Source organism: Larimichthys crocea, chromosome XV (assembly GCF_000972845.2).
Source record: "Larimichthys crocea isolate SSNF chromosome XV, L_crocea_2.0, whole genome shotgun sequence".
Taxonomy (NCBI): Eukaryota; Metazoa; Chordata; class Actinopteri; family Sciaenidae; genus Larimichthys; species Larimichthys crocea.
Genome location: NC_040025.1, coordinates 2,477,739 through 2,489,772, shown reverse-complemented (window position 1 = coordinate 2,489,772; position 12,034 = coordinate 2,477,739). Strand labels below are relative to the sequence as shown.

The 12,034-nt window shown below is 43.5% G+C and overlaps 1 protein-coding gene across 9 annotated transcripts in view; it reads right to left on the bottom strand.

Moving 5' to 3' along the window:
- agrn (agrin) overlaps positions 1–12,034 on the bottom strand; it is a 246,265-nt gene that overhangs the window by 18,749 nt on the left and 215,482 nt on the right. For all 9 annotated transcript variants that reach the window (XM_019270926.2, XM_027288718.1, XM_027288719.1 and 6 more), the window contains 9 exons: positions 11,346–11,465; positions 10,749–11,153; positions 9,051–9,243; positions 6,461–6,676; positions 5,570–5,799; positions 3,828–3,962; positions 1,292–1,382; positions 877–1,041; positions 632–743 (listed from right to left, as the gene is read on the bottom strand). In XM_019270926.2, coding sequence (XP_019126471.2) covers positions 632–743; positions 877–1,041; positions 1,292–1,382; positions 3,828–3,962; positions 5,570–5,799; positions 6,461–6,676; positions 9,051–9,243; positions 10,749–11,153; positions 11,346–11,465 — 1,667 coding nt within the window. The remainder of the gene's footprint in view (positions 1–631; positions 744–876; positions 1,042–1,291; positions 1,383–3,827; positions 3,963–5,569; positions 5,800–6,460; positions 6,677–9,050; positions 9,244–10,748; positions 11,154–11,345; positions 11,466–12,034) is intronic.

Sequence of the window (12,034 nt, the reverse complement as noted above, 5' to 3'; positions counted from 1 at the left end):
CTTCATTTGGAAGCGTGTACCTGCTTTATTGGTCTAGATGCTGGGCTGAGGAGTTTCATTACGTTCTTCTCGCTGCTACTATCTCCTTTATCTGCCTCCCCACCTCCCCAGACACCACCTCAAAGGTTGAATTTATAAAATTGACTGTATACCAGCAGTAAAAGCTGCTTTTGCTTTCTCGATGCAACACAGGTTTTTATCTCCAGTATGTCAAGAAGCTGAAAGGCAGGGTATTTTTTTTTTCTTTTAAAGTGGAATTACAGTTATTCTAAAATTAAGATAGCTTGTCAAACTGGCCCTCTCCATCAGGCGCTCTGCCTCTTACCTTGACGGATGTCTGCAGATAGCAGCATATTTTCAGCAAATCAAGCTGCCAGAGAAGCACGGTGTGAACCAGCGTGCAAAAAAAAAAACTCAGCAAAAGTTCGCAGATTCAACTGTGCTTAGAGTGGCAAGTTGAACTGACTTTATGAGGGCAGAAGGGAGCACTGAGGCCCGAGGTTGATGATCAAACAAATACAGTATGTATGGCACAAGCAAGGCCAAGCATGGAACAAGTCCAACAACCCTGCATGCTGAACGCAAAAAAAAAAACCCATTAGCAGCAGCTTGTTAGCTTGCTCTTTCTTACCGGTGCCTCCCCACGGACAGGGTCCTTCTTGTTCACCATGATCTCTCCTTTGCGGTTGGACCGCTCCAGGTTGATGGTGTTCCACACGTTCAGCTGGATTGGTTCCATACTCCTGAATTACAAAAACTCAGGTGTGTCAGTAAATGTGTGAAGTATGTCTTTTAACCTGCAGCATGTGATTTATTTATAGATCCATAAGATCCCAAATATAATAAATTTTGTTCCTTAGAGACGATGATGCTGACCTGATGACAGCAGGTCCCTTCCCCAGGTCGTAGCGGAACTCCAGGATCCCGTTATTGAGGGACAGAGAGATGAAGTCTCCTTTACCGTCCGATTTTTGGCCGTTGTAGAAGATCAGACCATTGGAGTCATTGGCCATGAGGACCACTGTCATGCTGAGCTTTTGACTACAGACACAGCAAATGGAAAGCAATGCAACGGTTAGAGATACACTACTAGACATACCTGAGACAGAATAAAAGACGCTTGGTTGCTTGTTTTTGTTGCACTGGTACACTGACATTAGGAGGTACTATATATTCCACATGCATTTGCCTGAAGAATGTTATTTGTCTAACCTTCATTGTCATATCTTGTGTTTTTGTAACACACACACGAGTTTTGACTGCGTGGGTTTCACAAACACATGGGACTTACCGCAGGTCGTGCCCGTAGAGATGGAGCCCCTTCAGCTCCACGTAGGAGTCTCCATGGAATAGTGGCATGTAAGCGCCTCTCCTCTCAGTCACTGGAAAAACAAAAAGCTTATATTCATCCTTAGGTCCGTTTTTTTGTTGCTGACAGAACTGAAATTCAGGGATAGTCAGTATACATTTGAGGGAACGTGTCAGAATTATGGAAAGAGATGGATTTGTGTTTTCATAGCCTTTGGGATTAAGACGTTCTCTTGACAGAAATTCAAACAAAAAAAAATTCAAAAACCCTTATGCCAGACTGATTACACAGCCCGCCACAGTATAACAAAGAACCTTTGGAGACATGTAGAGTTTAACACTACAATTGGGACCCATGAAATAATGCAGCCATTGTATTTTGGCAGGCCTTTTTACAAATTCATGTCTTTGCGACGGGTCTACGTCTGGCTGTCCCGTTTCTGGCTGTCTGGAGTGATTAGGACAGGCACTGTGCCATCCTTCTAACAAGTGGCTTGACATTAAAAATCATTCAAGTGTCACCCGGGGGTATGTGTTTATGGTGTTGTTTGCAAGAACTACCATCATTCAGGGGGATATGCAATACTAAGATGCTCACACACACACACACACACACAAGCTATGCAGCACACATACCTATGTAGCCAGCAAGAAAGCTTTTATTCGTAATTGGCTGGGATTAGCTGAATCGAGTAAGGACGGGAAAGGCAGACGGAGATGAGAAAGCTAATTAGCTATTGTGCAGAAGACTGCTAATGATGATGGCACGCACCATGGAGGAGAGGGAAAAATAGTCATGCACACACAACAAGGATTTGTGCTCTAAAGTGAACTCTTTAAGAGCAACAGAGCTGCTCAGAATGTAGTTTCTTATAGAGGAGAGTGGAGGAGGTTTTCCCTTTTACACCCTGTGTTTAAAGTGAAAGCACCGTGATCAATAAGTCACTAAAAGGTTCACTGCAGGGTGACCAAGAAGCCACGTGACGAGTCCAGCTCGATGACCAAGAAAAGTTGAACGTTTCACGATTGTTTTTTGCCTCTGAAATAAACGCCCTCGGACGCGATACTTAGGGAGAAGTTGCATCTAGTGCTGCGGTAAGCTCGGAGGTAATTTTCTTTATATTAGCGTAATGCCATATAATTAGTGCTTGCAATAAAACTCATCAAAACAGTATGAAATTAGGAAAGACAATAAAAAGATAAAACGCACAAAACATTGTTGGTGTAATCAAAGCCCCTGGTCAAAGCCCCAATCAATCAGCTTTAGACTCAAAAACTGTAATGATTTACTACTTACATCACATTGTAAAAAAACATAGAAAAGTAGGCCGTTCAGTGCTATGGGAACACCCTTGAGAAAAGCCCACGATGGTGGATGTTATAGCAGCGAGCTGCACTGGTGAACCCTGGCAGAGCTGAAATGGAAACCATGGCTCAGCTAAACGTGTGCACACAGTGGGTTACACACACTTAATATTACGACTAATTCACCTTCAGGCCTCTGATGAGCGGGCTCTTAGGTACCTGTCTTGTCTTTTCAACTGTTCTCAGTGCAGCCCTCAGCGGGTACGTCCGCCTGACTGCCGCCTTATCTGTGAGCTGCTGTCTGGGTCTGACACTCTGGCTGACTGACGCTCCCATAAATCACCGCGGGCAGGGAGGACTGATGCGATTAGTCATCTCATTGATTTCTGTGAAAAAAATAGCCTTTTGGAAAGGGAGACGCTCTCGCTCACACAGCATTGATTTTGGTTCACCTCAATTTATTTTAATCACCTGCTAACTGGGGTAACTCAGGGCTTGGATGGAGGCTATCCCCATCTGTTTTTTTTTTTTTCCTCTAAATTTCCAGAGTTACAATGGTGCATGTTTTCTGTTTTGTTTGGAACGTTCATGATAGTATATTCTCTTTCATTCACAGTAGCAGAAGTCGACTTCAATTCTGCAAACATTCACGACAACATCTACAAAGCCAGGGAGGGAAAAACCAAGGGTAGACTTCAAAACGCGACACCGCCGAAAGTGCTAATGATGAACTTCAAAAGCAGCTGAGTCGTGCTCTGGTCTTTTCCCCAGCTGCGGCCTGGTTCTGCCATGTGGAGCTAAGCAGCAACAACAATGTTTGAACACAACACCTGTGGGCGGATAGGCAGGCAGGGAGAAGGGGAAGAAAGTGGAGGAAGAATGCGCCTTCACTGCCGCTTACCCACTAACAAGCAAAGCCAAGTCGATGTGGCGAATGGCCCGACAGGGCCAATCATCTGCCTCAGTTCTGTAACCCACCAACCCTCCCATTCCCTCCCACCCTGAAGGCTCAACCTCCCCCTTCTCTCTCTTTCTGCGTTTGATCTCCCTTTTCGATTCAGGATGGAAGGAAATGTCACGGAGAGAAAGAAGAAAACATGAGAAGAGGCAAAGCAGACCAAAACACTGGCGCTTCCTGGATAAGCACTGCAGAGAACAACTGGGCCATGAAGTTAGTTAGTTACACGAGGATATACAATGTTGAGTCAGTTTACCTTTCTCGCAGTGTTTCCCTTCGCGTCCCATTGGACACTCGCATTTGTAGCCTCCCTCGGGCAGCGCCTGGCACTGGGAGGATGGATGGCACCTGTTGGGCTCGCATGGATCATGGACGTCAGCGCAAGTTGGTCCTGGACATAAACAAACAAACCCACGATGAGAAAACCAGCGACATTTTCTTTCTCTTTTCATTCCATCTGAGAGGAGGAGGAGACAAATATGGTGAGAGAAGCAGTGTATGAGGATTTCCTCTGTAATAGAGGTCATTTTGTAATAGGATTTGGAAATATTACACGTCCAGATTAAACAGCGGAGAGCCTCCCCACCATGCGCCCATGTTTCTGGGCCAACGCCGACTGTGGGAAAAGCTCAGCAGCGCCTTGGTGGATGATGGTTTTGCCCTCTGCCACAGCCCATCTGAATTCACCCGTCATTATTTTAGCAGTCAGAGCCTGTGGTGAGGAGAGCACTTTAATGAACCCCATCCCCGCTGAGCTCACAGGGCTCCCCCGTTTTTCCTCACTCATGCTTTTGGAAGCTAGCTTTTATCCCCCGCTTTCATTTCTTCCCTACCACAGCTCTTTTTTTTTTTTCTCTCCACACCTCTTCCTCATCTCCTATCTTTTTAACTCTCACCTCCCTCATTCCTCCTGCTGTCCTGACATGTCCTCACCCCTTAACTTCAACTCCCTCCACCTATTTATTCTCTCTTTTTTCGCTCGCTGTGATCCGTCTCTCCCTTCGAGACCGGAAACCTTGGCCACTTCCTAAACTGACATGATGGCAAAACTAACTTGAATGTGAGTCTGCAGGGGGCGACGGTCCAATTCTCATTATCACCATTCATCTTACGCCATGTTGCCAACGCAACTCATGATCACAGCAATGCTTCTTCAGAGTTGATGGTTATCTTTGCTTCTCTCGCAGCCTTCTCAAAAGCAACACAGCATAAAAGCAGCTCGTAAATGAAAGGCAATAATAATGTAATGTGATACTTTATTGATCCACATTTGAAATTCAAGCAAAATGGCTTTTAGAACTTGCCTGAAAGGTGGTTTCCCTAAACCACTGAGCATCCCCCATGTGAGTATAAAATCCTTTACTATTCAAGCATAAAAGTTAACTCTGACAATTAATTTGGCTCTGGTATGAAACTTTCTGCAGCAGACTGCGGAATAACCAGCAAGGGGCACGCTTGGCTAGGCCCTGATAGTGTCTGCTCTTCAGTATATTCTCTCAGAGTTGCTTGTTAGTTGGCATCTGCTGGAGGGAGAAAAAACAGGAGGAACGGATGTCGAAGAAGAGATAGGCCAAAGGCTGTTCACTGAGCATTTGGTAGAAGTTTTCATGTTTTCTATGTCGTGTCAACATTTAATCTCTCATTTCTGTGTTGGACACACAGATTTGATGGTGTTAGTGTTTCCAAAATGACTTCCAGCGCTCCTGCTGGGGGCACGAGTTACACTGTCAAATTAGGCTGTCAAGCTTACTTAGGATTTATGAGTAACTCATGACCACAGAGAAGAGAATGCAAAGGGGAGATATAAATGTAATTTTAACAAGGTGTTAGAAAAGTATGAAAATTTCACATATGAATTTACATATTTTCTACTAATCCCCCTGCACTTACGCTGGAATAAACCTCTCAAAAATGTCCATGACAGTAGCAGCATGACCATTAGGAACACTGCAGAGCTGCATCGCCGCAATATTGACTCCCTGTTTGTCGAAATCTTACCCCAGAATCCTTTGCTGCATTTGCAGTGGAACATCTCTGCCTCCTTGACCTGGCATGCAGCGCCGTTCTTACAGGGATTTGGCAGGCAGGGGTTGTTGCCACATTCACCAACGCCGCTGCCGTACAGACTGTCACCGCCGTTCTCCTGCAGGTTGAGCACTCGGTTGTTGACGTCCAGCATGCGGATGCAGCCCACCAGACCTGTGGCCACCGCTGTCCTTTCCCTTACGCTGAAAGAAGAAACACATAGTTTGGCTGTTATTACACGACTGACTGTCACTTAACAACAACAAGCTCAGAATAAAAAAGATGCTGCATCATAAGAAAAGATTTGATGCAGCAATGTACTTCAATATAATGATGAGTTTAAAGAATAATTCCAGTTTCTGTTCTTGACTGACATCAAATCTTTTCTATTTTCTTGAAGATTGTTCACATCCCGGCAGTCGTGATAAGAATCGCATCAACTGCTTAATTATGGAGCTAACTTATGATTTACTTGTAATGTATTGATATGACTCCCAAGCACAGCCTGAGACAATGAACAGGCAATGCAAAATCCATCCCAGGAGCATATTTTTTCACCATCATTTAGTACCTCCAAAACTTTCATCTAACTTTCATTTAAACAACGCAATACTGAAAATGTGCTCGCTGATTAAACGAGTAATCACAACAAGAGAGTTCTGATTGCTTTTTTTGCTTTACTGTATGTTTGTAAAACTGAAGATTGGAGATCTACCCAATGGAAGTAAGCAAGGCTGGATTACCAAGGCGGAAATCCAGATCCCCAAAGGCTGCTGAATGTTCCACATTTACTTGATCAGTTTGTTTGTGGCAATTTACCGAACGTTATCACCACATTGAGAAACTGCAGATAAATGTTCTTACTCAGCCTTCATGTCCTCTGTCACTCCTCCAATGAACAGGTTGGTGTCGAGGTTGAGGCCGTCTGTGCCGCGCGGACTCTCGCCCTCGATGTGCGGCTCGTTGTCCACGCTGAGCATGGCGTTGCGGCGGTTGCGTGTCACCACCAGCTGATGCCAGCGGCCCTGATTGATTTGTACTTTGCTGACCAAGGTGCCTGTGCCCGAACCTGTGTTGAACCTGACAAGAGGAGACACACAAAGTATGTTAGACTCACGTAGAATCACGTTATACCTGTATCATTTTTCAGCACCTGAGGAGGTCAAGCAGCGCCTAATCACTAGAGAAAATGTGCTCATATTTCTCAACAAGACAGAGAAGGATGACAGAAAGAAGGTACAAGACATCCCATGTGGGATTCCAAACTGTGTGACAGGAATGAGGCGGTTACTCACTTAAAAAATGTCTTTCACACCCTCTTTTTAATTAAACATTTTATCTAATGAGGTTTTGTTGGGGAAAAGGCCATATCATCACAAAAAAAAGCTGTGGTGTGTGTGCACCCACACATGTGGTAGCATTAGCACATCCTGAAAGCAATTATCTGCCACAAATAATTAGTTCTTCTCCCCACGTCTTGGATTCGCAGAGCTGTGGGTGGTAATCTCACCGCTGTATTTCTGGAATTGAGGCAGAGCTCCAGTTGAAAGCACAAGTGACTAATGATCTTCTTTTAGTTTGCTATTGATTTCACTTTGAATAGAGAAATCTAACCTCGTCGGGTTGGGCAGAGCTGAAAGGGCTTCGAGGGGTCAGGGTGAAACACAAGACCCAAAAGATAAGGGAAAGCGGATGGTGTTTGAAATAAAAGGTCCAAAACAGACATGGTGCAGACTCTCTAATTAGTCGATTCACGTCTCCTCTGAAGACGCTGCCTTACCCCGAATAATGTTTTTATTCATACAATTCCACTGTGGGGGAAGAGATGAATACTCTGTGTTTCTGTAGCTTTCTGGCAGGAAAATGTCTCATTTTTTTACAGGTTGGATGAAATTACTGTCAACCATTCAAATCCAAATGTGATGTTAGCCTTTTAAAACATACTTTTGAGTAGAGCTCAATGATTAATTGGGTTAACTATTAAATCAATCACCAACTATTTTGACAATTGATGAATTGTTTTCTTCAAAAACTCTGATTATTAAGCTCATAGGTTGATTATTTTCTGGACCTCTATGACACTACCCTGAATATCTCTAGGACATGATCATGGGCTTTGGAAACAGTGATGAACATTTTTTTTTACATTTTATAGACCTAACAAGTAATTGATTAATTAAGAAAAAAGTCAGCCGATTCATTTATAAAGAAAATCATTGCTGGTTGGATCATGTGTGGATCCTGTAGGGGCACCACACCATTTTTACTTGCTACAAGAAGTGATGGCGAGCCTACAAAACAGAGAGCATGCATTACAAAGCGATGGCATGAAGATTAAATGATGTAAGTGTCCAGCAGGCAGATGAGATGCATTATGGGAGGCATGAAATCCAATATCTTTGGAGTTGGACCTCAAGATACGTCCGCCTATGCTGTATTGATTTCCTGTTTTGTCTCTTGTAAGTACAGCAAATTTATAGAATTTGGATTAAGCACACGCATTACACAGAATGGGAAACATCAGATACAAAATCAATCCAATAAACAATAAAATCTCATATCAAAGTCAATAGGATTTGATATCAAAATATTAATAAATGTTGCTACATAGTCACATTTATGGAAACCTCACTTTGTAGATAAATAATCAGATGGGAATTAAATATTTGAATTACCTCCCTGAAAAAACTAAAGATAATTTATCACATCGCTGTGAAAAACAAATAATTGTGAATCATTAATTTATTACATTGCCTGTAGCAGCAGTCTAATGCCTAAGCCAATTTTAGGGAATTTACTGTAAATACACCAAAAACAAATAAATAATGTATCTCTGTATAAACGTTAAAGTAAAATCTCAGACGGTTGATGAATGAATCATTGTATAATAAATGAGCACATCATACACAAGTCCAGACTTGTGTATGATGTGTTACAGTCTGCACTCCATCTTAACTCTAATGCATCTATGAACCATTCCTGGACTTCTATGTCACTGCGTCCATCTGTAAATGCAAATATATTTACATAAACGTTAAATCTCTCTATATATGTTATTAAAAATTACATATCAAACACCATATTTGGACCTCCTGCACACATTTCCGTCCATATGTTCCCACCATCTGCAAATGTGATCACGTGAACATCTTATTTGCAAGTTTGAACACATTTCAGAAAGCAAGACTTCATAGCCGTAACCTGCAAATCTGTCAAGAAGCTTCTGGGTCTTTATTTATTTTCTGGCAGTAGTGTTGTTTACTTGCTGTAATTATTTGCTTCATTATCTTCAGCACTCTGTATTTGTTTTTTTTTCTTATCTACATCCTCTTTCAGCTGCCGCCGCAATGACCCTGTTTCCCCCGGAGGGACTATTTAAGTTTCATCAAATTGAATCAGACAAAGGCGGCAGAATCAACAGCTGACGGGGACAATGCTGCTTTTTAACGCTCACCTGAGCTCCACCCTGCCGTTGACCAGAGCCAGAGAGATGAAGTCCTTCTTGCCCTCTTGGCCGTTGTAGAGCAGGATGCCGGTTACCTCGGAAGCCCTGAACTCCATGGCGATGCGGACCGTGTGATAAGCGCTCATGGTTTGGAAAGCCAAGTACGACTGGCCTCCAAATGACGGAATGAAGTACTTGATCACTGTGGGGGAAAGAAGACAACAAGCCAATCCTGTCATTACTACCCGACTTGCTTTATCGTGGCGTAATAGGCGCTTAATGTGCATAATTAAGTGTGAGCGCTGAGGAGGTGGTGTGTCACTGGCTCTTGATGACAGAAAAATAAGCCTTTCTGTCAGTTTATTTTAGGAATTATGTTTTTTCCGAGTTTATCAGAAGGAGAAGGTCGAGAAAGAGGAGGAGCGGAGCTTGGCATCCACCGTCAAGCCACACATGTTCACACGCTCATGCACACACACGTGTGCAGGAAACCTTTGTTTTTTCACCACTCGACAATTATGATTATTATCATCCATTTTCTCCCCCTGGCTCCTTTTCTCTCTATCCATCTGTCTTTCTGTCCGTCTCTCTGAGGAGAATGGCAGCTTGATGAGCTGCCTCTTTTCTAATGGCTTGATTGATCTGGGGGAGGCTGGCGTGCAGTTTGTGTGCGTGTGTGCGCGAGATTTCATTTAGCCACTCTAACTCAAAGACGCAGACTGATTCTCACCAGCTAATCCCCATCAAAGCAATTTGTGTCAATTATCTTAAGATGCAGCTACGTGAGGTTGCTCCTCATCCCCCCCCAAAAAAGATAGAAAGTAGGGTAAGAGGAAAGAAACAAAAGAGTTGTGCTTCTCAAGAAGTTGGCCTTGATTTATGATTTTCTCCGTGGCTCTGATTGGATTCTGTGTTGTTGTTGGTGAACGGCTCAGCGGCCGTTCACTTCTGAGGTGTTGAACCTGTCTGAATCACTTGAGATGAGTCTGAAGTGCAGCCACCGAGGAGAGATGTTTGTGTCTGACTCAATCAGACCTCAACTTCTCAAGTTTAAAACAACAAAAAAAAAATCTAGTATAAAAACTGATGCTCTGTTCTGAACTCACTCTGACTGCTGTTGTCTTGTTGAGCTTTTAATGACCCAATAAATCCACATCTGTGCTCACATAACACCACATTTACATATTCCAACACTAACTGAAAGTCACTGCTCGCTCCGCTACTTAAGGTGTCACTTTGCAGCCACTTTGTGAAACTACAATCAGACAAAACATTCAAACTGCTTAACAGAGGAAGCATAGTCCCTTTTTGATTACAATTAAAAGTTTCATTAAATAAGACATTTATTTAATATTTGATTTTTTATTATAATGGTGTGTTTCTGCTATTTTATAAATATATTAAAGCACTTGAGGATGTGGTTAGCAGTGATTATAGAACAGCTAAAAGGCATGATTGGCACAATGGAAAGTGGAGTGCCTAAAACCCTCTTAGTTGTTGTAAAATCACTGTAAACGTCAGCCTTTGGTGCTTTCTTTGAAATTGCTAATTGCAATGGTACCAAATTATAGGGAAAGTCTGCTCCAGCTCAGTTTCTTAGATGAGTTTGAAATAAGCTGAGACTTTGAAACTTTCGATTTAAGAGCATTAAACATGGGAGAAGAAATAGTCCCTAGCATATAAATAAAAAGAAAAAAGCCGACTCACCCTTCTCACACACGGAGCCTCCTCGCCCGGCGGGGCACTTGCAGATGAAGTCGTTACCGTCGTCCTCGCAGGTTCCCCCGTGGAGGCAAGGGTGGGAGCTGCAGGGCCTCTTGTGGTGAAACCTTTCCCTCACGTGGGCTATGGTGGTGGCTGGAGGCAACGTGGTCGTGGTCACGGCTGCTGTTGTCATGGCTGCTGTGGTGGTGGGTAGCAGCGTGGTGACCGGTGCTGAAGTTGTGGTGGTTCGTCTGCTGGTGTAAAGCCTGCGGGTGGTGCCAGGTGGGCGACGGGTGATGTAGGGGGAGGTTGGTGGAAGCCTGGTGGTGGTGGTTGTGGTGGGAGCAGCTGTGGTGACTGATGCTGTGGTGGTGGTAGTGGTGGTGAAGAACGGGGTGGAGGAGAGGCCTGTCAACAGGTCCGGAGAGAACAATGGGAAATAGAATAAGAAAGAAACATTAATGTATGTTGAGTGTGTGTGTCCTGACATTTTCTACTCAGGACCTGTAAAACCTTTGATAAATCACCTCATGAATAACTTAAAACCCCTTTTCATTTTATTAATCCCCGCACACTCTTGTAAAGTCCACACTGTATTACCATAATTGGTGAAGTGAATATTCTCATCCTCCGGCTTCTTCACGACGATGCTGGTGTCTTTGGATGCCTTCAGTTGTTTCAGCAGGGCTCCTTTAATGTCCTCCACTGTGAACCTTGTATCTACAATAAACAAGAGGTACAACCACTTAGGGCAAAGCCTCCGAGGAGCACTCCAAAGCAAATACAGTACAGCTTCTTTGTGTGTACAATGGATATATCAGAAAACTCTGTGTATGACAGGTGGAGAATCTCCAGGGACTGCTTGTCCTCCACCCGCCGCTTGTCCGGCTTCTTTCCAGATGAATCACTCTCATAATGTTTGGCGCAGATGTTCTCTTTACTGGCCATGGAGGGGCGCCGCTTAACGGCACCCGTCGCCCGATATGAAGGGTATGAAGGACGCTAAATGATGCTCATAAAAAAATCAAAAAATAAAAAGCAAAGAAGTGCCTGGGGTGTGAGGAGGGGGTGTGGTACAAAAGGAGCTTAGAGGCCCAGGCGTCATATCACCCATATAAATTTGAGCTGAATTTCTAAACATGGGAAAGCTGATGACAAATCATTACTTACACTATTAGTGATGTAAAAAAAAAGCCGACAATCTCACCGACGCGGTCATTTAGGAAACCTGTCCTGGCTCTTATGAATAACAAATACCAATCTAAACATCCGAGCTGAGGTGTGTTTTT